This window comes from Apteryx mantelli, chromosome 2 (genome assembly GCF_036417845.1).
Source record: "Apteryx mantelli isolate bAptMan1 chromosome 2, bAptMan1.hap1, whole genome shotgun sequence".
Classification (NCBI taxonomy): Eukaryota; Metazoa; Chordata; class Aves; order Apterygiformes; family Apterygidae; genus Apteryx; species Apteryx mantelli.
In genome coordinates this window covers 112473439-112498753 of record NC_089979.1, presented here as the reverse complement: position 1 = coordinate 112498753, position 25315 = coordinate 112473439, and the positions used below count along the sequence as shown (strand labels likewise).

The window sequence follows — 25315 nt, the reverse complement described above, 5'->3', positions numbered from 1 at the left end:
CCAGGGCCTAGCCTTGTATTCTTTATATTCTAGCAACCATTTATTCAGGAAGATACAGCAGTAACAGTGCAGCTCTCTGGTAGCACATGCTAGTCACCAGCTTTTAGCGGGATCAGCAGCGGGAGGCCTGTCTGGTCAGAGGGTTACCTAATGCTGGGCTGCTTGATGCTAAGAAGAGGAACACAACCAACAAACCCGGGCAACCTCGCTGGAAATGCCTTACAGATCCAATGTGACAAGCAGGCCTACGCTAGCTCTATGAAAGCGCTGGTGCAAGAGGGGCTCCCCTCTTCCATCTGCGCAGGAACGCCACGCTTCAGGCAACCGAACCTTTCTTGCTCTGTACGAAACACGAATCAGCCTGCACCCAGCAGAAGCGCCCGTCAGAGACCCCTCAGGACGGGCGGGGCGGGGCGCTGCCAGCGGGGAGGTGCACACCGCGCCTGCGCACGGCCGCGGCCCAGGAACAATTTCACGCTCCCGCAGAGCGGGAGCGGGGGCGCGGCGGCGGAGCGCGCCTGCGTGCTGCGGGCTAACGCGCACCTTTCCGCGACGCTCGCCGAGCCGCCCGGCGACGTGCGGGTGTCGCTAGCGCCTCGCTCTCAGCGGCTGTGCCGTGCCTGTTCTCCCCTATCCCCCCACCCGGCGGGCAGCAGCGAGCGGGGATGCTGAGCGCGGGGCTGGGAAGAAGGAGCTGCCGCAGCGGCAGGCTGTGGAAGAGCCTGTACCCCACGGCTGCTGGCGGCGCCTCGCCGCGCTGCCCCCAAGCCCTGAGCGCCGCCCCCCCCCCGCCTAGAAACGGCGGCGGGGCGCGCAGCGGGGGTGTCCCCCCGGCAGGTAGCCGCACCGCGCCCCCCTCCTCGCACCGCCATGGGTCCCTCTTTGCGCGCCGCTGTGCTCTGGCGGCGGCTCGGGGTCGGCGCCAGTGCGAGCCGTTCGCTGGGGTGCGCGCGCGGGGCAGGGACCGTTAACCGCCGCGGCGGCGCGGCGGTCCCGGCCCCCGGGCTGCGAAGGAGGAGGTTGGGGGCGCCCCGTGCCAGCGCCCCCCGTCCCCGGCCGCCTTCAGCGCCCTGTGCCCCTCGCTGGTAGGCTCGTTCCGTGGCCCTGCGGTCCGCGGCGGGTGTCATCGCCTCCTTAGTCTTTCCCCGCCGCGGTTTCGCTCTCTGCTCGCCTCCGGGCTTTCGCCAAGGGAGGCCGCAATTGGACTTTGCCCGTCGGTTGTGCCGCATCGCCAGCTCCCCGCAGTTCCCGGTTGCCCCTGGCGGAGAGGGTGTCAGGTATTCAGGAAGCTCCCATCGGGGAAAAGTGCCTGCTGGCTAGTTTTGGGCCTGATTTTTCTAAGGTTGCAGAACTCGTGACTTCAAACAGTTCTTTTGTTTTTAAAGGAAAAATAAAAAGTCACAGTAAAATCAGTTCCCATTGGTTGACTAAACAGCAGGTCTGGCTTTCAGATTTTCCCGTTCTTAGATAACATAGAAAAATAGCAACAATTGCATTCGAACTGGAGGAAGCTTGTGTTTTTGTTTCCTGAGGTGAATGTGCCAAATGCGTCCCTGGTGTGAGCGGACAGTGAGTGCTCGGTGAATTTATCCGCAGTAGTGCTAGACTTGATCATTACCCCCTGCGTGTATGAATTAAAAAGTATTGATCGTGTGGTCAGAGGAGAGACTTAAGGAGTGATTTTCTTCTGGAGTTGGAAGTAATTAGAGTGGAATTACTTACTTGCAGTTAATTTGTGTCGGTGTGAAAGTACTGAATGTGGAGAACTAATGAGCCCTCTTCCCAGTGTTTGCCTCTGTCTTTTAAAAGTATGAAGGAAAACTTTTTTGGAGATCAAGGAATTAAAATTAATCCGTTCTACTATGGAACGGTCTCTCTGTTGATTGCTTATTCATATTGTTAAAAGATCGGCCAACCTTGGGACGCCCTAGTGAGCTGAACTAAAAAGTTTAAGTCATCTTGAGACAGTAACTGGATCCGTTTATTCTTTTCTTCAGCAGAGATGTTTGTAAAAGATACACATAGGTTTCCAGTTTACAGCAAATATAAGAATCAAAGGAATAAATAGTTTGTAAATATGGTACAGTTACAGCTGGGAGGGTGGATTTTGTTTCAATCATTAAGTTACTAAAATAATTAAAGGGAAAAATGCTGGAGAAAATATGAGTTTGTATTTGTGAGCATTTTGAGTATATTGAGCCAGAATATCAACAAAAATACTTCAGAGAAGAATGATTAGCTTTGGATGTGTGCCTGCTCTGAGGCTAGCCAGAAAAAAAAGAAGATGGGACATGCTTCTGATGGCTTTCTTTTTTTCTTTCTTGGTGATCGTGAAGGGTGGCTCTGATCAGGTAGAAGGAAGAGCGTGGAGGGGGTGAAACAGGCCTTCACTGCTGCATGACTTTGACGTGACGTAAGAAATGCACTGAACTGCTCAGGCACTCTGAGGGGCTGTAGTTCCTTTCCTCTTCCTGTTCTCCAAGGAAGTCTGTGCTCGGATTTGTTGTTTTCTGCATGTTTTGCATTGCTTTCTTGTATCTGGGCAAATACACACAAAAGAGATGCTTCTCATGGTTTGTGCTAATTTTTGTGATGTTATCAGCCAGTGCTTTCTAATTCTTTTGTGACATTAGACCACCTTACAAATAGCAATGAAATTGCAATCCCCGCGGGGGCAGTGTTTTTATCCCCATTTTGCAATTAAAGAAATTGAGTTCGCAGAAGATAATTGACTTACTCAGGGTCACTAAAGAGATCTTTGACAAACCTGTGGTCTAGATTACAAGATTGCTTGCCCTATCTATGAGTTTTATTGCCACTGCTGTTGCTTTTGAGAGTTAGGTGAGGGAAAGGAGTAAAGCATTATGATTTCCTAGTAGTTATCTTGGATGTGTATTTGCTGTTGAAAGGCAGAACAAATATTTCCTTGGTTCTGCCTTCAGTTTTGTAAACCTCATTTTGGAAATGTAGAAACTGCATGCTGCAAGTGCATAGGTCACCATATGTCAAACTGATTTGCTGCTGAGGATATTGTGCCTTGCATTGGTCTGTTAGCCATTATTTTTAGTTCATGGGTCATTTTGATGATGTTTGCTATGCTTGGGTAAATCTTTGAAAACTATGTGAGTTTAAGTAGTAGGCACATTTAAATATTTTCTTTAAAGTAGCTTTTTGCAAAATTGCTAGGTGTTCAGGCTATTTCTACAATGTTGACCATAAGGTTTTCCAACTTTGAAGGGTGTTACTCATGTTATATAATCCTCAAATCATACCTGTGAAGAAGGCTTTATTACCCTTTAGAAGGGGAAGAGAGATGAGGGAGGATGGTGTGAGCAAGCCATAAAAGCAGTGTTTCAGCTTTCCAGTGAGAAACGTCTTAGCAGAGGATTCAAGAGTTAAGTTACTGTTCTCTGTTTCTTCCCAGGTGCTAGTAATGTAAAGCCATTGGATGGTGTGAAAATTCTTGATCTAACAAGGTTTGTGTTTGTTTGTAGTTCGGAACAGTCTGTCTAGATGCAAATACTGTGATAAAGCAATGAAGGAAACCTATTATTATTATTATTTTTAAATATTGCAGGGTGCTTGCAGGGCCCTTTGCCACAATGAATTTGGGAGATCTAGGGGCTGAAGTTATCAAAGTGGAAAGACCAGGTAAGACTGACTTTTTTTTTTTTTTTTTTTTTTTGATACGGTAAGAATGAGGGCCTGTTTAACAAATGGTTGTACGTGTTTTTTGAGTTACTTTCTTTGTGCATGATTTTCTGAGGGATTCTTAACAATAGTTGGTTTTATGCTATTGTCTTGGGCCATGTGTATGGGCTGAGAATGTAAGATTGAACACCTTTGGAAATATTTAGAAAGACTATTGTCTACATGTTTATTTGGTGATGGTGTATATATGGCATTGTGTTTAGAAATAATTAATTTTGTACCTATTTGTATATTATTGTGAAGCTATGGTTTGTGTATCTCTGAATCATGTTGACATCATCACACTGTTTGCAGCATGTGCTAGTTATTAGTAAGTTTGCTGAAACATGTATGATTTGCTGAAACATGTATGATCTGTTTGATCTAATAAGTTTAACGTGGTGCTCTGGGTATGTGTGTTTTGTTCAGAAGCAGCCTATATCTATGTTTAGCAAAGATAAGGGTATGAGAAGTTTGAAGTTGTTATGTCAAGTCATTTTTTGAGTTATTACAGTACTGAGTCAGGACCTACTGAAGTACCTTGTTCCATCATTCAAAATTAAAAATTAAGTTGGCTTTCTTCAAATTGTTTGGACTTTGCTTAGGTTTTAAATTGGACATGTGAATGTTAAGGTGTATAGGGTTTTCTTTATAATGTGGTGAGAGTGTTAAAGCAGGGTTTTAAATGTGGTGTGTAACATGCGAAGTTTGATTACATATACAGAATCCTTCCAGCAGTTACATTTATAAGACTTATGAGTTTGTATGGCCCCTGAGTCCCCAGTCAAGATGAGCAGGTCTGTGGCTCAAGGAGTTTATAATATACTTTCAGGATTTGTGTAACTTTGTGTGTGTGATTTTTATTTTTATTTTTTTTAATTAAGGTATTTTTCTCATGTTATTGGGGGCTAATGATTACAATTTCTACTTTGTGCTTCCTGACTATGTAATATAATATAGCAGTTTATGTTTTAAAAAAAAAAAGTATAAAAATCAAAAGCTGAGTTCGTATACCCTTACATCATGCAATTATTTTGTCGCTATTAAAATGCTACCAGAAATGATGTCACTACCGACACTTAGTGACACTTTAGACTTTACATGGTACCTTTTTCATATCCTTCAAGGCGGTGACCCTCACATTATTGCTCAGTGTTATTAAAGACCTTTGCTGGATTTTGTGGCCCCATCTTTCGCTTTTCCAGCGGAGGCTGTAGGTGCTGTATGAGAATTGCTATTCTTTTTAAGCCTTAGAAAGAAAATGCCCATCTGCTTTTTCAACCTGCTTAAATGCATCTTATGACTTTGCCATATTAATTAGACATCTGTTGCTTATTGAAACACCAGGCTTCCAACTGGTCGCTCAGGGCTCTTTTCTTCCAGAAATAGTGGATTTCCACATGCAGCTAACATTAACGCACAGGAAACTGTGCTTGTGTGAACCTATTATCTGTGAAGATGAAAATTTTAGATTTTGCCTTGTCCATTCTTGGTATGAGCATGGATAACCACAAGACTAGTCTTGCACGATTACATGTGTGCAAGAAAATGTTTTTTTTATAATGGCTTAGGAGTATATATTGATGCAGTTAGACTTCACATTAAAAGTGTGAAATTAAGTTTTGCTCTTGGCATTTGGTATAATAGTATATTGACATGATTAGAACCATGTTTTGATAGTTCTTTTCTCAGTTCTAATATATAATTATAAGGAGGGATGATTCTGCAGCTTTTCAGAGTGAGGCCTTCATCAGGCTTTCCTGAAATATACAGCATTCACTTTTTAAAAAGAGACAAAGGAATTAGTTTTTTTTTTTTTTGAGGTATAAAAGTTTGAAAGCTCTTTTTACTTGCAAGCCATTACATTTTACAAAAAGAAGGCAATAAAATGGACTTTTTTCAAAATTCAGTTATACTCGCGTCAATTTGTTGAATCACAGGTTGGCTACTAGTCCCTGGTTGCAGATTTCCATTGCATATCCTGGTATGTTTATCATAGGCCAGTTTTTGCCTCTAAACACCATGCTGTTACTGGGATTTTTGAGTCTTTGCTCTTCTCTGACATTCCTTCCCAAGGAGGAAAAAAGAGGAAGCTCAGATACCTGGGATCAGTCCTTGTTTTTCGTAGTTCAATAGTAGTAGTATAATGTCATGTACTATTACCATATGATCACCTCATATATTTTTGTGACAGGTAGGTATAGTTGGAACCAAACCATGATGGAAATAGCCATAAAGCATTTTATAACCTGCTTGGCTAAATAATGTACAGATTAAATATTTAAGTGTATGGTAGACAAAGGTGCCTGAAATTCTGCACAGAAGTATGTGCCTTGGTTATAGGGAGAAATGCTACAGGTAAAATTTAAAAGGAAATTGTTTTTTAATAAAAGTAATAGATTTCATGATTAGCAAGAACTTTGAGTTACTGCTTCTCTTGAAAGGGACAATTTTGATGCCCCAGTCCTCTTTCTCTCCTTGGCTGCATACTCCTGTCCCTTTGTGGGACTGTCCTAGTGCCTCTATGGCTGTGAGTTAGCTGAATCAGGAGGCTGAGCTGACTAAAATATTAATTGTTTAAAGACATTTTATTTTACAAATATTTGCTTTACATCTTTGATTAATTTTAGTAGTAGGCTTGATGATGAAACTGAGCCCTTTAAAAAATTTCTCAAGCTACTTTTATTCGTTTCTTTTTAATATATTTTGTTTTGGGTAGTTCGCTGTGCTGTAGAATTTCAGCTGCAAGTGCAGAGGCTGAAAGCTGACTTGTGTATGAAGTAAATGTATCTTTAAAGCTCTGGATCTGAGATTCCTATATAGGTGGAAATGGGAATTCATTTGAAAAGGGAGATTTCTAAATTTACATGGACTTTTCATTCTAGTGCTGGAAGTGTCTGAGGTTAAGTAGCTTCAGGTGCGTGTTTTCAGATACAGAAATACAGATTTCTGTAGTTCCTTCTGAGCCTCGTATTGTTGGAGTCTGGATAATTAGCTTCATGGACAGAATTTATCTCTGACTTTTAGAAGCAGAAATTGTTTTTTTTTTGTTTTTTTTTTTTTGTATTTTGGTATAACACAACTGGTTTGTTTCCACTGTACACATTTACTTCAAATACAGAGTTGTTCTTGAGATCTACTGATATTAGGTATTAGTAAAAAAAAAAAAAAAAAATGCTTCTTTCTACTGGAATAACTACATTTTCGAAGTTTTTCAGACTTTGGTTAGTTCTTAAAATTAGAAGAATAAGACATTGTATGGCATTCATTTCTGTTATAAATACTCCATATGTCTGGCCTTCAGTTTTATGCATTGTTATGCATATGAGGCATGTAACTATGCCATAGCACCTGCACATTGTCATGTATTATTTCCCGCTTATGTAAGTTTCCATTTTTTTTTAAATTTCTCTTTTCTAGTACTAGTAGTTTTGAAAAGAGCCAGTGAAGATAAATTACACATTTGAGATACTAAAACACATTTCCTATATTTTAAATAGGAAAGATATCTTCACTGAACACTTAAGAAATGTTTTGTCATATTAACCAACAGGTCATCCATTGGTCATTCACCACTGTTTCAAATGTTTGCATGTTGTGACAGGCAGAAACTGGTTGAGTTTTGTACCATCAAATGAGACTGACAAAGGTATTAATCCAGGTATCTGGGTTATATGGAAGGGGCAATGTCTGTGATTAAGTATGGACTGATGGTTTCAGAGATTGGCATTCTAGCTTTTCCAGAGTTTTGTTTTGTGACTGAAGGAGAATAACAGCCTGAGAATTCTTAATTTCAAACACTTACAGAATGTGGATAATTAGCTTGTTTTGTGAGATGATACCTGTTTTCACAGGAGTATTATCTATAAAGATAGGCTTACCCACAGGCTTAATCTATAAAGGATGATAGCCACACTAGTGTCCTATGTGGAAAGTATTGCTGAAGTGTTTTGTTTGAATGGCTTGAAGTGAGAACATGTGGAAAAGATACTTTTTTTTCCCAAGCTTCCCCATAAACCAAGATAATTCTTTGTGAGATGATAAAAAGTACAAATGCTGGTGAGTATCGGTAATTTGTATGTTTGTATAGCTTCTACAACAGTTGAGCTTAATGGCTGCAGACTTTAGGTGTAACCATAGAGTACAGCTTAATTATATAACAGTGGCGATGTTGCATCGGACTAAAGGTTCTTTAGCTCAGGTGCTTACCTCTGAGTGCTAGTATCAAAAAGGTCCTCACTAAGGAAAGTTTTCACTCACTTGGAGTTAACAAGTAGTTAAAGTCTAGACAGATATGTTGCATGTCCACTAGTGCTTGGAATCATGATTATATCTGAATTAAAATTTAGTTTTAATTCTAATTAAAATAGACTGCCAGTCTTTGTGACATTTAAGAAAGGTTTGAAATTGGGAACCAAACTGAAATGATGCAGTGACGTGAGTAAGTGTCTGCAGCAGCTTTAATGCTATCTTACATTTCTGTAAGGCAAGAGCACTCCTGAAGGGGGTGGGAGGACAGGGACTGTGCCAATGGTAGTAAGTGCTACCTTTTGCCTGTGTTCTGGAGCACACAAGTTGACGAATTGTTGCTGATCAGCAATTTTCTTGACTTCCTGCCCACAGTGTTTCAGGAACAGCTGATTGACTGAGTGCTCTCTGACTCTCTGCAGCACAAGAGGTTCTGTTAAATTTTTCCACATTGCCCGAAAGAATGTCAGTGTAGTACTGTTTTAAGTTAAAAAGAAATTAAACCAATAAATAGACTGGTGGTATTTGGCTGTATATTTATATTTTAAAATTAAAAATAATCACAGCAGTAGCAAAATAAAGTATTTTAAAACAATCACAGCACTAGCAAAAACCACATCTGCTTTGCATAATCAGCTTTTAGGCTTTTCTTGACTTAACCCCCCCAAATATGTATAGAAAAGTAATTTTTGCCTGCCCTTGTTGAAGCTTAGGAAATTTAAATATGACCTAGGGAAAAAAAACCCTTTGTATTCATTTTGTTTCTTGTTTGTTTAATATTGGACAACTGCAAATGTGATGTTATTTCTTTCAGGAGCTGGTGATGATACTAGGTCCTGGGGCCCACCTTTTGCTGGAACAGAAAGTGTTTATTATCTCAGTGTTAATCGAAATAAAAAGGTAAATGGAAGTGCCGTATTGAACACTGGCCAATGTTTTCTGTAATTACAACTAAAGACATAGTGTTTTCCTTTCAAATTACTGGCTTTTTTAAACCTTTCCAGTACAAGGTGCTGAACTGTGTACAGTATGTAATCACTGACAAATTTATCTGACTTGCGACTAAGTGGAAATGAATAGCAAGAAATCAAATAAAAATGCATTACAGGGCAAGCTTCTAATCATTTCATTTTCTATTGAGATTTTTCTCAGTAGTAACATTGTCATGAAGTTATGTTATCAAACTGAATAAATTTCAAAAAAAAAAAACCCAAGTAAGTATTTTGAACAAAAAAGGGCTGCAAACCTGTGATATGGTTCTGTGGTCAGCTGAGGCTAATGCAAAATCAAGAGTGGTCCTGCCTGTCCTCAGTTGCCCATGTTTCTGATATTTCCTCTGCTCAGCTGATATGTGAGGTAGATCAACTGAAATTTAACCCTGCTGAAGGAAAGGATTATTTTTTTTCTTTCTGAATCAGTGTTTCAGATGGGTCAGCTCAGCTGACCTGCCTCACCTGACAGCTGGAGTCAGGGGAGAACAGGAATCTTACTACAGTTAAACTGGCTGAAGGTGTAGCTTGTGAAATCTCAGGGTTAGGATGAAGTTTCACAACATGCCTGAGCTGTTTAATGGCTCGCTGCCATCGAAAGGGAGGTTCTGGTGTCCCCATCTGTAGTTGCAGTAGGTGCTGTACAAACATACGGTGCAGCTCCCAGCTGTACATGCCTTGGATTGCTTCCTTCAGACTTGTTTTGGTGCTTGTTTTACCAACAGGTTTTTTTTTTTTTTTTTTTTTTGTGGGGAGGGCAGGTGTTTGTGGTTTCTTTTTACTTCTATTTTTTTTTTTTCCAGCTGTAGTGTGAAACTTCAGTATTGGTTACATTTAGAAGTTGATGACAAGCACTAGAAGGGCTTTCACAGAAATGATTGTGTTTTTTCTTGTTTTTTTTTTGTTTTGTTTTTGTCCCTAGAGTATAGCTGTCAATATGAAGGATCCAAAAGGAGCAAAGTTAGTCAGAGAGGTAGGTTCTAACAGAACACAAATTGTGCCTATTTTGTACTGTTTTGTTCCTGAGTAGTAAGGAATAAACTCTTCCTTTCAAATATTAATTTGATATCTGATAATGAAAAATAAGTATGTGTTGTAGTTAATTTGTTAAATCACAGTATGTTACCTCTATGCTTTGTGCCTTTGGACTCAATGTTTAGTGTGAATTATAATTATTTTAGATAGCATGAAATTTACGTTAAAGTAGTATCGAATAAAGGTCACAGTTGTGATGATCAAATTGTGCTTTTATATATAATGCTTCAAATGAAGCATTGAGAGAAAAATAGATAACAACTTAGGGCTTACATTTTACTGTATTATGAGTAGTGGACCATCTCTTTGTGATTTTTATTGCTGTATTTGATCTTGCTGTACAGTTTGATCAGCACAGCCTGAATCTTTTTTTTGTTAAGGAAGTCAGTGGGAATTTACAAAAAGGAGGACTGGGCTCCAATATTTGCAAGTTTAGATTAAACTTTAGATTAACTATGTCCTGAGCCTAAGCCCTAGAAAGAAAAGTAATAAGGTTATAATAGATTTTTTTATTAAGAAAGATGGCATGGTTAGAATAAATTATTGTCTTTCAGCCCTCCACCTATAAACTCCTAGAATAATCCTTATAAACTTTTAGAATCATACTAAAAAAGTAAAGGAATAAAGTGTTGAGGTAGATGAAGAAAGCACAGCACTTGACAGTACAATCAGTGGTATTGAGTAAGCTGAAGAAGTCTGTTAATCAGCAGTCCAGGCTGCTTTTCTTCCTTTGGCACAGCACTAAAATTCTTCTCCAAGAGTCTGCTCTTTCACAATACGTGATTATTTTACATTTTGGTTCCCACAAATTTATTCTTTGGTCTTTGTTCTATGTCACTTCTGGCTCTGTTTCTCTTCCTAATGTTTTTTATTTGCTGTTAGCTGCCTTCCAAATACTTGAACATCTCACTGTATGAAAGTGGTTTTTTTTTTTCCTCTTCCAGTGATGGCATGTGTACCAATCCAATGTTCTGACATCCTTCTGTGCTAGTATGACTTTTTAGAGATGTATCTTTTATTCTTTTTAGACTATTATTCAGCAAAGTTACTTTCAGAAGCTCCTTTTTCAGAACCTTCAGGATACCTTTCTCTTGAGGATTTAGCCTTAACTAATTAATTTTTATAGTTAGGGGTGAAAGATGTGGGAGAACTTAATTGGATGCAAAGCTGACAGCACTGCTTCTACCCTCTTGTTCCCCTTGACTGATGGGTCAGCATGCCTCTTTCTCTCTCTAAGGACTATATGTGTGCATATCTGCATATATGTATGCAGTTCTTATAAAAATTCTTCTGAAAGGGATAAATAATTTTCTTTATTGAGTTGTTGTAGCATCATCATTTGTTATTGATATTAAATATAACATGACTCCTTTGGCATGAGTAATGCCTTTTTTCTTTCCTGAGGCATGGAAGTTCAGCAGATGAGTGTGCTCTCTGGCGTACAGTATATACTCTTCCAACTCAGGCCTGTTCTGTATTGCTTTCTTAGTGGAGGCTAAAATAAGAGGGGGATAGAGTCAGAGGGCTTGCAGGGCACAAAGTGCGAAATTTCAGTTGACAGTGGACTTAAAAAAAACCCTTTGAGTTCTAAGAACAAACCATTGTTTAGGATCAGGGTCTCGGAGTCCAATTCTCAACAACTGCAGAACCGTGGGTACCTTATGCTTGCTTCAGTGAGCATCACAAAACGTGTACTGTGTGAATGCATGGACCACAGCCTCTACACATCAAAGGCTCTTTCCAATGTTTATGAGAATTTAAGTAGCAGAACTGACACAGCACTCTAAGATATGCCTTCAGCATTCAAATTCATCTCACTGTGTGGGAACATTAACTCTGCAGTGTTGGGCCCAAGTCATTGTATCCTTGCTTAGCACTGTAGTCGTCCCTGTGTGTTGCCATGTCTGTCGCGGTCCGTGGGAGCGACGGGAATGAATCATACGCATTCACAGAATGCAGGTTCAATTCCATCTTTATTCAGCAATTTGCCCATTTTATAAGTACAGGTATTCGGCGCTCTGGCCCTTGATTTGTGGTTCATACAGATTATGTCACAGGTAGCCAATCATGGCACCGATCACGCACGCAGCGGTCATGCCTTGTACCTTGCTGCTTGTTTAGCAAAGCTGTCTAGCCCTTAACCTTGGTTCCCACTGGCTTCTGCTGGTTTATCTGTACTTTCTCAGGATGTATCATTCCCAGCTGCACCAGTGTCCTTGGTAAAACTACTTCAAAGCACATAGCAGTGGCTATAGCCTGAGGCCTAAGGCTTCAGCAAATTTAGCTACTAATGCTAAGCAAGTTGTGCTAAGCAATTAATCCTAAACAGTGTTAGTTCCATGCTCTATATCTCATATAGATTATTGTTCTGAAGCACCGCAAGGGCCCCAACACATGTCCAGAGGTATGGCTGCGCTTTTTCTTTCTTTTTTTTTTCTTTTCCCTACAGTACACTAAGTGGCTGTTTTTACTCAGTGACTTTTAGGAGATGTTGTCTACATTAAATACCATGTACCAAAGAACTATTGATTCTCAAACCATTTTAGCCCATACCCTCACTGTAAACTGGATGGATTACAAACCCCAGTGAAAGCAGTACAGAAGTTGTAACCTATTTCCTGTCTTGGACCAATTAAACTAACTAAGGTTTTAGTACTACCGATCTGAGAAGGATTTATGATTGGATTTATGGACTGGGAAGGATTTAGAGAGAAAATATCAAACTTTATTTTTCATAAAGGCCTACCAAGAACAAGCAGGAACCCCATTAGGTTCTTCTCTTCTTACTTGGCTGGTTCTGCTGCCCTCCATGGAGGATTGGGGGAGTTATGGATCTGTCTGTGAGCTGCTGCTTTTTTTACTAGCTAATGCTGACATTAGTGTTAGCTCTGTAGAAATCTTGATCATCTTGAGAACCTTCTTGTGACAAATGTCTGCTTTTTTTAATAACTTCCATAAAATAATGCTCTTCTCACTTATATGGGATCATAAACTGAAAACTAGCCAGCTGTCTACATTGACACTCAGCAATGCTTATTTAGAATCTGGACACTGCTTCTCATATTACTGTAGTTATTTAAAACTAGTAGTCTGAGAGGTTCTTGACATGGCCCCTTTAAGAATAATTCATAACATATTTTAAAATGCACTTTTACCTTATGTTGAACTTAGAGTTTCTGTAAATGCTATTAATGTTTCTTTCATGCATCCGTTAAACCATTCATAAGATGCATGCCTTGTCTCAATAAGTTTGCGTCTTTCTTGTTAAGTATTTGCTGGCTTGGCTGCTACTTTGGCCTTATTTTCGGCTAAACAGCACACATGCTAGGACAATAATGCTTGTGACTGCTGATATGATGACACTAGTTTATAGAAACAGTTGCAATATACTGTATATATTCAGGCAGCTACATGACAGTTTTAGAAAATACAGCTCTTTGGTCAGCTTCAAATAGTCTAAAACATTTCATTTCTTAAGGTTATGCTTAATTCATGTGCATACATACATGTGTACCTGTAAGGGAATAGCTTCTTAAATTCCTCAAAAAACACCTGAACCAAAAAACTCTACAACTCCAAGTCCTACATCTTTCTTTTCACATGTAGTTCTTTTGTCTCAGAAATTCTTAATTAATGTGTCTTATTCAAGCATATTTATGTATACCTGTCCATAACTTCTTATAAGAAGTTATGATTCAGTGCCCATCAAAGTCATAAATTAATCTTTAACTTCAATAGATTTTGAACTAGGTCATTCATTCTGTTGTGATGCAGAAAGTCATGCTACAGTACTTGACAGCACTGTTCTAATTGAGGTGACTTTAAGATGTTCTTTGTAACCTAATCAAATTGTTGTGCTGCCTATTTTGCTTTTGTTTACAGAAAGGGGGAATTATAGCCTCTATTACAGTAAGTGTAATCACTAGTTTTGAAATAAGCACATTTTACAAAATTATTTCTAAGGCAAAGAGTGGTAAAGATGCCTCCCTTCTACCCACTTTTTCCTCTAAGTGCACATATAAAGTTGATGACAGTTCTGTAACTTATGGTTGGAAATTGATATAATGCTGATAATACAATTACGTTGCAGTTTTATCTAATGGTTTTAGGATTTTTATAGAGAGTCTTTTCTAGGTACACAACACCTCTAATGTGTAGTTAGCAGAGATGCATAGTCTAGCATACCTAAGCAATCTGTCTAGGTTTGTTAATTTTTTCTGCCAGAAAGACAGGAGCAATCTTGATTAGTGAGATTTTAAGTTACATGAGGAATTTGTTGAACTTTAGGAAGCTCATTAACAAATCTTACTCATGCTTTTCTTTTTTTAAAGCTTGCAGCTGTCTCTGATGTTTTTGTGGAAAACTACATCCCTGGGAAACTGGCTGAAATGGGTCTAGGTTATGAAGACATTAAAAAGATTGCTCCTCACATAGTGTACTGTTCAATAACAGGTATTTTAGTTTTAGTAACTCTTGTTTATTATTTCCTTTATTACTCCAGTCATCTTACTATGAAAGTCCTGTGGTTATATAAAAGTGTATTATTTTTATGTCAGTTAAGATTAAATTGGAAGATATAAAACAACCAACGTAGGACAGGTTGGTGTTTTAATTTTCTTCAGACAGTTTTATTGTGCCAGTTTAAACGTTTTACATGTTACAGTTTTCCAATCTGGTAATCTTAGTGGGCTTTCTTTATTGCCCTCCGCAGCCTCCCTCTCTCTTTTTGAATTATGTTGTAGAGTTGTGTTCATGGAAATCTTATGTTGCTTTGCTACAGTCAGTTGATTGATAACTGAAAAGGGAGAAGAGTTGTTGATGGTTTGGAAATGGTGGGAAGAATGAAAAGGAGGTAGAGATGAATATCAGGACCTGCGTACATGTGCATCAGGAAGAGTGTTGCCAGCAGGTCGAGGGAGGTGATTCTCGCCCTCTACTCAGCCATGGTGAGGCCACATCTGGAGTGCTGCGTCCAGTTCTGTGCTCCCCAGTACAAGAGGGATGTGGCGCTACTGGAGCAAGTCCAGCGAAGGGCTACAAAGATGATTAGGAGACTGGAGCATCTCTCTTATGAGGAAAGGCTGAGAGAGCTGGGCCTGTTCAGCTTGGAGAAGAGAAGGCTGAGAGGAGATCTTATCAACGTGTACAAGTATCTGAAGGGAGGGTGTCGAGAGGATGGGACCAGACTCTTTTCAGTGGTGCCCAGTGACAGGACGCGAGGCAACGGCCACAAAGTGAAACACAGACAGTTCCATCTGAACATGAGGAAAAACTTTTTCACTGTGAGAGTGACTAAGTCCTGGCACAGATTTCCCAGAGAGGTTGTGGAGTCTCCTTCTCTGGAGATATTCAAAACGCGCCTGGATGCAATCCTGTGCAACGTGCTCTAGGTGACCCTGCTTGAGCAGGGGGGTTGGACTAGGTGATCTCCAGAGGTCCCTTCCAACCTCAACCATTCTGTGATTCTGTGAAAATTAATTTTAAATCTCAAAAATCCCATACTAAAAATAATTAAGCACTAACATTAAAGGATCTGTGCATGTAAAGTCTACTGCTAAAATACAATTAAATTAAAACAGGGAAGTTACAGATATTTGTAGACTGGTTTGAAAACTCTAGTTACAAACCAGACTTACTATGTTTCTGAATTTCTGAAGAATAAATGGCTTTGGCTTTTTAGTTATTGAACACTGGTAACATTTAATGGGAATCAAGTAACTATTTAGTAAGTTGAGACAATTGATCGTGTCTGTGTGTCTTAAGACAAGGACAGAAAGGCAATTATATTCTGGTCTTGCTGAGAAACCTATTTTGTCTTTCGTTATGTACCTTTTTTTGTTTAGTTGTTAGTAACCAGAATGTCTTTCACATTTGTTGATGTGTGTAATCTCACCATTGCAATTTGTCAAGTGTTTTTTTGTTTTGTTTTTTGGGGTTTTTTTTGAAGGGAGGAAGAGGAGGGTTGGTATAGCTGCTAGAGTTGATGAAAAAGAATAAAATGATAGCTGAGTTAGAATTTGTTTCTGATAGTTTGGTAAATCTGCTTTCCTGTTGATACTGCATGTTGTTTTTGAATACTTTTATCTTTTACTGATAATAGATGCAAACTTTGATTAAAGTAATGGGCTAAGGAAAGATGCAATTTAATTTCAAAGTAAGATGGACAAAGATCATACAGTTTTGCAGTTTAACACTTAACTGGTGTGTAAATATACATAATTTCATTGACAGACTATGACCATTCGAGGTTAAAGGTGTTTGGAGGTAAGAAGAACTAAGTGATATTTATCAGGTACTTGTAAAAAATACTTGGGATCTTAAATTCTGGTTGCACTCTGATCAGGTCTCTTAAATTGATCTATCAGTTTTGGGGAAAATCTTGAAGAAATAGTTGTTATGGCTTGTAATGAAACGGTTGCAGAATAACTTGCATCAGAACTGAAAATTGCTTGAGTGACATACTGCACAAGGTTGTATGAAGTAAAATCAACACAACACTTCCATATCATTTTACTTTTTTTTTTAATGTATATGATACAAAACTATTGCAGCAGCCTAGTCTTAAACGTGCACTGAGGTTGAAATATCATTCACATTCCCAAATAACACTGTTTCTTATCTTGCTTATCTTGGGTAAAGAGAATAACGTTCTTTCTAAAAATGTAAAGCTACGGTCATTTTTTTGTGTTCATCTTTTAATTAAGTTTTCATGGTATTTTTACATTGGAATTACTATTGTATTTGTTCAAAAATACTAAAAGGAATTGATATGTATTTGACAGAGGGTGCTTAAGTCTTGGGGAAGTTCAACAGGTGACAAAGAGCATTGTTTAAGGATGATGCAGTCTTTGGGAATGAAGACATAAAATCTCTAGTACCTAAAAGGGATCAGAAATCAGTAATGTTAAGGTAGGAAATAGCAAAGCTGCAATCTAAGCATGTTAAAGAGGCTAAGACCAAATGTAGATGCGTCACAACAGGGTTATGACGGGTGTACTAAGACTTTAGGCACTAAAATGTGTGTTTTTTTTTTTTCTTGGAGCAATTAGGCAGAGAACTGATGTGAGAGGAAAGAACTGATTTATTTCTAAACTGTCTGTGACCTAATTCCAGACATTATAGTTAAAAACCATTCTGTAATGTTGTTGACTATACTGCACTCAAATATTCTTGTGTGTGTGGGGAAAAGACTAAGAAAAAGTTTGATGTAGTAACTTTTAACTTAAAATGCATAAAAGTCAAGAATCAGTGAAAAGGAGATCAAACTGTTAAGCAGTTTATATCAGCAAGTATTTTAATTTAACAGCTCTGATTAAAACACGTATCACCTATCAAAAGAGGACCAGAGAGCTTTCTTTACCTTCCCCCCATAAGCAAATAAGGTTAGGCAAACAGAGGTTAGACGAAGGAGTAGGCTAAAAGTAATAAAACCTAAAAAGTGAAAGTAGTGTCCAGAGAAAGGAAATAAAAAACAGTAGATTGAATATAAAACTGTAACAGAACAGTCCAAAAAAAGAAGAAAGATTTTGAGGAGAAATGTTAAGATAATAGAATATAATAATATAAACTTACTCTGTAAACATCAATAGTTGAAAGCCTATAGAACTGATGTTTATTAAGGCTTAAAAAAATCAAGGAAGATAAGATTATGGCAGGTAAGTTATTTACACTGCTGTTCATTATGGAGATGGTTGGGGGAATTCTCATACTAGAGCTGTCTTCTGCAAGGGATCAATTTGAGAAACTTTCTCAATCTGAAGAACCAATATAAAAGGTTTCAGAACAAATTGTTAAATGAATACTTACAAAATAGCTGTATCGATATATCTGAACAAGGTGGATTTTTGGTCTGATCCTATGTTAAGGTGGGTCATAACTTTGCCAGTGAAAAATGCAAAAAACAGGAAAAAATAGTAACTGAACACATCAAGCTGTTCATGTAAACACAGAAATTAATTCATATTCCTTTGCTGAAACGGGCAGTGGGCCTCATCTGCAATCCTGTGCTTTTGCAAGGCATCTTTCGTGTGCATTGATCACTATTCATGGCATTCAAATGCTTTTTGTTTTTTGCTTGTGGCTTCTTGAATATGGAGGCCTATTGAAGAGAGTGGCACTTTGGGCACAGGAATCTGTCTATAAGCAGTGTCTTGCATGTTTTAATTTTGGGCACTGCAACTTTTGAACAAAAATCAGTTTAAGTGAGGCATCTGAGACAGATGCCTGGACCTGTGAGAGAGACTGCTGCAGAAAGCATGTTATACTGTGTTCTGATGGGTCCTTAAGAGGTACTTGCTTCCCTCTGACTGTAGACAGGAGCTATGCCTGTGACAATGCAAGAGAGTTTGGAATTAAAGTGAAGTGGCATGAATCTGGGATAAACTGAATCTCGTAGATTCCTGAGAGCTCAAATGTAATGTTTCAGATGGAAAGAGAGACTAAGAACACAATCTAAGGTTATTTGGTAATGCCATCAAAAGCTATGTGTTTATAAAATGCCTAGCTAGGGATATGGAAAATATGAATTAAGGAAGATCTAAAGAAAAGTATTTTGTCAGATGTAAGAGATGTACTGGCCTAGAACTTCAGAGTAAATGGACTAGTTGTCTTCCCAAATGTTGAAAATTGTTGAGACGAATTATCTTGATTACAGAAACCCATGTCCCACATCTAAACAGTGAGATTTCATTCATCATTTTGCACCTTGCTTACAGGCTGTACCAGAGATAATAGAAATATGTTAGTTTTCAAGCCCTTTCTAGTTTGGGAATCCTGTGAAGGATAATGATACACAATATAACATGAATTATGTTGTATGGTCTTTGAACAGAGGAGTGGTACGATTTATGCTGTTTAACTCGGCAAGTTTTGAATATGCTTTTTCAAGGGTGTGTTTTATGTATCATAACTACTGTTAACAGACAGTATTATGTTGGTCATTGTTAATGACTATCATGAACTATATTACATTTTAGATGTGAGAATACATAGACAGACATTCTGACATAATATTTGATAATAAATAAGTAGCTAAGAAATAAACATGTCCAGTGTGTCAGAATCAGGGTCTTTTCCCAACTTTAATTTCTGATTTTCATTCCCTTATTACTCAGTCTACATGCTGAAGACATTATAGTTGTTTCATTTAATAAATTACAGATAATTACTGGACAGTGTTTTCCTTATCCATTTTAGTCAAGTCATTAATGAGACTGAATATCATCTGGAATGGTTTGCTCTCTTATTTTTGAAACTGTATTACCTTTCAGGCTTGAACATCATAGGTATGGAATGCAATCAATACACAAATAACTTGAAGGAATGTATCTCACCCTACAGCATAACTTGTATAGCAGCTGTGATCAAGATGTCTTAAGATTCTTGTTTTTGGCACTCTCATCTAGTTATTAACTATAAATATAAAGAAATTTTAATATCCAACTTGACTTAATTTTAAAGTCTATCCAAAAATATGGAAAGTAACTTTCTGACTGTAGACTGTGCTGTATCTTTCCTTTGTACTGTCCCAAAGAGAGTGTGCTCAAAAAAAAATTTTTTTTTAACTTTATCATAAGATCATTTCTGTTTTTTTACCCTTTGTAGAGATGGTGCTTGCATGCACTTTTAAAGACTGATATTTGTGAGATTTATATGAAAATACATTTGTCTTGGGAGTTCAGAGTCAGTAATTGATAGTCAGCACTAAGTAATAGTCTTTTCTTCCCAAAGGCTTGCATTTTAGAACATTTTTACCCCAGTTATTGCCAGGTTTGGCAGCTGCTGGTTGTATTTTACATTCTTGGTCACAGTGATGAATAGCTATGCCCCAGTTATAAACTAGGGTATTTGCCAGATCCTTGAAGTGGTTCAGATGCTGAATGGGTGCACTCATTGTAGTGTACTCTTGTGGCTTGTTGCACAGGAATTTGTATTTTGTACTCCTTGATGTTGAGCCAGATGGAGCTGGTCTGTCTTTGGAGTATTTTGCGTTGCTGTAGTTGTGAATGGTTCATCTGTGCCATCTGTTAATATTCCATTAAACTTATTTCTACTTCTGGGTGATAGGTGAAATGTCATGGAGATGTCACCAGCTCACTCTTCATTTAATGTTTCCTTTGGTCTCCCTGTTTAAACCACAGTATCACCACTAAAATCTGGTCTAATCAATCCCAGTTCCAGTTCTGTATGGTTCCTCCTGGCCTCACCACTTCCTCACTGCCTAGTACTGCTATTTCTCTCTCTCTCTCCCACCTACTGATGCCTTTGTGCACTCCTCTGGTCTCTTTGTTAGATCTGTTTCCCTTCCTTCCCAGTCTGTATCCTGCCCCCTTTCAGTTCCTAGCTGTGATTGCCTACCTCAGCCAGTTCAGACTCTTTCCTGCTTCCAGTTTGGCTCCTCACCAAATACCAGATTTTCCCTATCCCCGTTGGCTTCAGACTGGCGCTTTCCTACAACTTCCTTTCCCCAGCGATCTTGTTTTTCTGTCCTTCAGAACTTTAATTCTAATCCATTTTAGCTGTTTTTCCTTTTCTACATTGCAGTGGTAGAGGACTCAAGAGCAGAGGGGACACTATCTTTCCATTCTTGGTTTTTGTGTGGTATCCACATGCATAGTTGGTGTGAGTAGCAAAAGCAAAGCAAGTTCTGAGAGTCATGTAATACTGGGCTAGAGCAGACTCGGTTACTCTGGGGACAGCGTAAGTGCATCTGTCAGAACAAACTGCTGGGCTGTGTGGTATGAGGGAGCATGCGCGTCACAGACTGAATCTTGGGAGACCTGAGCCTTGAAGCACTAAGAAGTGTTTCCTTGGAAAGTGTATCGTGTTTTCCACCCAGCCCCTCTTCACTCCCCCTTACCTTAAAAGTGTATTTGGGGACATTTTAATGGAAATAATAATAAAATAAAAAAGCATAATCTTGACATAAGCCTCCCCCCCCCTTTTTTTTTTTAAAGTCTTCATTCCAAGGAACAGAAATTCTAGGGCTTCTAAGCAAACATCTATAAGAATTTTTGTTTGTTTTTATAATGTAACAAAACAAACCTCCTTCCACCCCAGTCTTGTGCTTAGAAACAGCAGAACCATTCTGTGAGATATTCTAAAAACAGTCAAAACTTTGATTCTTATACAGCTTAAAGATCAAGAACAGACTCTACTATATAAAATGCTTTTTATTAATAGAATATGTACAGAGGTGACTGGTTCAGCTGAATAGGCATGTGTTGTGTAAAATCTGGAGGACACGCTCCTTAGGAGTCAGGAGATATACTTTACAGTTTATTCAGGCTTCAGCAAGTTTCCTTAAATACAGGAATGATGTTTATTTCGGATCGCCTCTGTTAAAATTTTGGACTATTGTAAATTGTTAGCAATTGTAAAATGAAATAGAGTATAATTTTTCAGCAAGTCCAGGGTCATGTGTAGGTGAAGAATTTAGACATCGGTAAGCCAAAAGCTGTCTCCTTTTTGGCAGTTTGGAACTCCTGATTAGTAAACTGAGTTTCTTATCTAAACAGTTGTGATTGAATGTATCCAGCCTTGCAGTGGCTGTTGCTGGGCTGAGGATTTCCGAGATACTTCCCACCATTCCTGCTGCTTTGTGAGTGCTCTCAAGCCCCAAACTGTCTGTTCTCACTCATGAGTTGGCTTTGTTGCTGATGATGGTAATCTTAGAACTAGTTTAAATATAATATATTATGACAGTTGTGTGGTTGAAATCGGTTTAAGTTGTTCAAAATTGGCTGGTTAAAGTAAATCACGTACAGGTCACGAGGGAGTGGCCATTTATTGCTATTGGTATAGGCTGTGTAGCATTGCAAGGAGAATGGCACGATTTATTTCTGAACAGAAGGGGGCACTGTTTAAAAGGAGAACATTGACAGTGTTTTCAAATCAAAGCACTGTTTTTTTTTTCTGAAAAGCTCTGAAGGCAATATGTTTTGAAAGACATTGAATTTTGTATTTTGTTTTTGAATGATAAAACTTACCCCTGTCAGGTGCACTTATTTCTTTTTTCCCCCTCTTTATTTTTGTTGATTAAATTGTGCTTGCTTTTCTCTGGTGGGCAGGTTTTACTGAAGTTAGTGTTTCTTAGTTTTTGTTTCCTTGCTTTCCCTCCTTATTCTTTTCTAGGAAGTTAAGTAATCTTGTCATATGCAAGTTGCTTTCCATGTTGCTTGTGGCATTACAAAATCTCCTTTAAATATCTTCCTCTGTCGTTCTAATACTTAAAACGTGTGTGATGCTTAGTTGTTTGTCTTCCTTCTGTAAAGATGTTCTGGTGTATTTGTATGAAAAGAAATTGAAGCCATAGTAATAATCTATTATGCAAAAAATATTCTTAGTTCAACCAGAAGAACCAAAAAAGCTAGGAAGATAAGATCTTTGGCATTGGTATTTTTATCATTGACTTTGTATTACTGTAACAGATTACATTTCTTGGGGGTTTACAGGCCCATTAGAATGAAAGTCTCTGTCTCAAAGAATTGCAGTCTAAAAACTCTGATTTTACAAATATTTTGACTGTACTAAATTCTTAATTGTGTTTGTTAGCAAGCAGTTGTGTCTTAAAAATGACAAAAATAGGTGGAAAGAGTGACAAAAGGTGTATAGAAGAAGTGTTGTGTGTTGTCTGAGGTTTCATTTGGGTCCAAATCTGGCATTGTTATATACGCACCTTTCTAATGTTCATAAAGTCTTTAAGACTTATGGATAAACACGTTTCTTCTGCAAAAGTAACAGGTGAATCACAGAATGGTTGAAGTTGGAAGGGACCTCTGGAGATCATCTAGTCCAACCCCCCTGCTCAAGCAGAGTCACCTAGAGCATGTTGCAGAGGATCATGTCCAATTCATGCATTTCTTGAGTGATTCTGATTAATCTATCATAAGTTTTTGGCCTTTCTCTGTAAGAGTTACTGATAACTCAAAAGACCAGCATTTGGTACTTTCAGATGCATCTTATTTTGTAGTGATAATTTGCAGCTGTTTCCCATGAGAAGATGTAATGTTATAGTTTTGATACATATCCTACTTTGCCCCTAGTATTTTCACAACAGGGGAAGAAGAGGAAAAAAAAAGAAAGCAACCACAGTGCATTTTGCTGGGCAAAGACTAGCCAAAGTGTTCTTAGAATCCTCTAATTTGTCAACTAACTGCGGTGAGACATGTGGAATTGCCTTGGATTAGGTACAATTTGTAGACTCCCTCTTGCTAAATGATTCTGGCCTATACAATAATAGGTAACTTGGAGTGTCTATGGCTTGGTGCCCCCTCCCCACTCCCCCACCTCATGTTGATCCTGCCATTTCTAGATAGTTATAGGTCTGAATGTAGTTACTTGGTGCAAATTGATAATTACCTGCCCCCAAAATGATAGATTCTACTTAAAAAACAAAACAAAACAAAACAAAAATTCACAATGTGCTATCATTGGAAAAATAATTTTTTATGCTGAAAATTACTATTTATTGAGACAGCATACAAAGAGGAAAGAAGCTGGCTCAAGCAGTAACTACAGTTGTCGCTAAATGATAGTGACTATAGAAATGGTCTTAATCATGAATCTGGTAACCCTTTATTAAAATTTCAGAGACCCAAAATTACTGAAAAGAGATTTTTTTTTCTAATAAAAAAAGTTAATTTGGTCAAATGACCCTAAAACTAGATAAAATAAATTGAAAAATGCTGAAATGGCAAGAAGAATGCCTAAATAGCAAGGTGCAGAGGCTGTGGGAGCTAAATAGGCTCAGATGAAAATTCTTAAGCAATGCAAGCAGGATGATATGCAGAAGAGTGAAATGGAAATTAGGAGAATTAGCTGTAACTCTTCAGATTTTCAGTTGTAGAAACACATGAGCCATCTTTTAAATATATTAAAAGCAAGAATAATTTGAGAGAATGAGATAATTAAGGAGGCTGGGAACAGCGCAAAAAGGAGGGTTGATGTCTTGGTACCAGTCTTCAATGAAAGGAATTGCATAGATAAATTTGCAACAAATGCATTGCTTTTTAATAATAGAATATAATGCACTGTCAGTTGGATATGTCAAAAAGAGATGCTGTTGGAACAAACTGCATGTCATGTTTCCAGTAGTTCTTAATGTTGTTTAAGAATGAAAAGGCAGGTCTGGAGAACTGTGAATATTATACCCCCCTCTCCCTCTCTCTCTCCCTCTCTCTCTCCCTCTCTCTCTCCCTCTCTCTCTCCCTCTCTCTCTCCCTCTCTCTCTCCCTCTCTCTCTCCCTCTCTCTCTCCCTCTCTCTCTCCCTCTCTCTCTCCCTCTCTCTCTCCCTCTCTCTCTCCCTCTCTCTCTCCCTCTCTCTCTCCCTCTCTCTCTCCCTCTCTCTCTCCCTCTCTCTCTCCCTCTCTCTCTCCCTCTCTCTCTCCCTCTCTCTCTCCCTCTCTCTCTCCCTCTCTCTCTCCCTCTCTCTCTCCCTCTCTCTCTCCCTCTCTCTCTCCCTCTCTCTCTCCCTCTCTCTCTCCCTCTCTCTCTCCCTCTCTCTCTCCCTCTCTCTCTCCCTCTCTCTCTCCCTCTCTCTCTCCCTCTCTCTCTCCCTCTCTCTCTCCCTCTCTCTCTCCCTCTCTCTCAAAAAATCAAATTTGCAAGTTTTAGGGTACAAATTTATGTACTGATAGTAATCACATAAAGCATTTGGAGGGGGGAAAATATAAAATGTCTACCTGAGCTTGATGAGATTAAAAATAGTCTTCCAGCATTGGAAAAGAAAATCAAGCTTCTCCAATCTGTTAGTTTTGGCAGTTTGTAATTGGAAGATGGATGGATTAAAGACTGGTCTGTCACTTTTTTTGATAGTTTGAAATTTTATGTGAGTGACCTGTTAAGGAAAGTTAGTTAGTCATGGACCAGAGGTAAAATTGTCCGTTAGAACACAGGTTTATGAGGAGTTGAGTAGCAAACTGTGTGGATTTCTAGAGCTGCAAATCATTATTGGGAAAGTCTAATTTCCATTTGTAACAGGGTGATAAACCTTGTGCCGTATATTTTGACTGCAGTAAAGTTTTTGACACTCTCGCACAATGTTTTCATAAATAAGCTAGGGAAATGTGATATACAGAAAGTAGTAATAAAATAGGTTCAAGAGTGATCAGATAAACCATCTCTGCTATCTCAGATATTTGTTGCTATATAAAGAATAGCTATTGGTATTTCATGATTGACGTGGAAGGCAATACCTCAAAACTCAGATATTGCTCAGTATTTTTTTGAACAAAATGGGCGATGGAATAGAATGGGGATCAGCAACCGTCTTGATCAGCTTAATCACAAAATTCTCATATGATCAAGAGCTACGAAGTGTTTTTGTGGATTTTAGAGTTGAGAGGCAGGGGGA

At 38.6% G+C, this 25315-nt stretch overlaps 1 protein-coding gene across 5 annotated transcripts in view; it reads left to right on the top strand.

The window, feature by feature from the left end:
• The first annotated feature begins 539 nt into the window (after positions 1–539).
• Positions 540–25315, top strand: part of SUGCT (succinyl-CoA:glutarate-CoA transferase) — a 334455-nt gene continuing 309679 nt past the window's right edge. Inside the window, exons 1-6 of one of the 5 annotated variants that reach the window (XM_067291226.1) lie at positions 540–837; positions 3425–3476; positions 3578–3651; positions 8753–8838; positions 9850–9900; positions 14294–14414. In XM_067291226.1, the coding sequence (XP_067147327.1) occupies positions 666–837; positions 3425–3476; positions 3578–3651; positions 8753–8838; positions 9850–9900; positions 14294–14414 (556 nt within the window). In that variant the 5' untranslated portion in view covers positions 540–665. Of the gene's footprint in view, positions 838–1256; positions 1278–2496; positions 2574–3424; positions 3477–3577; positions 3652–8752; positions 8839–9849; positions 9901–14293; positions 14415–25315 lie in introns of those variants that run through there. The other 4 variants (XM_067291225.1, XM_013955712.2, XM_013955713.2 and 1 more) reach the window with 4 other exon arrangements.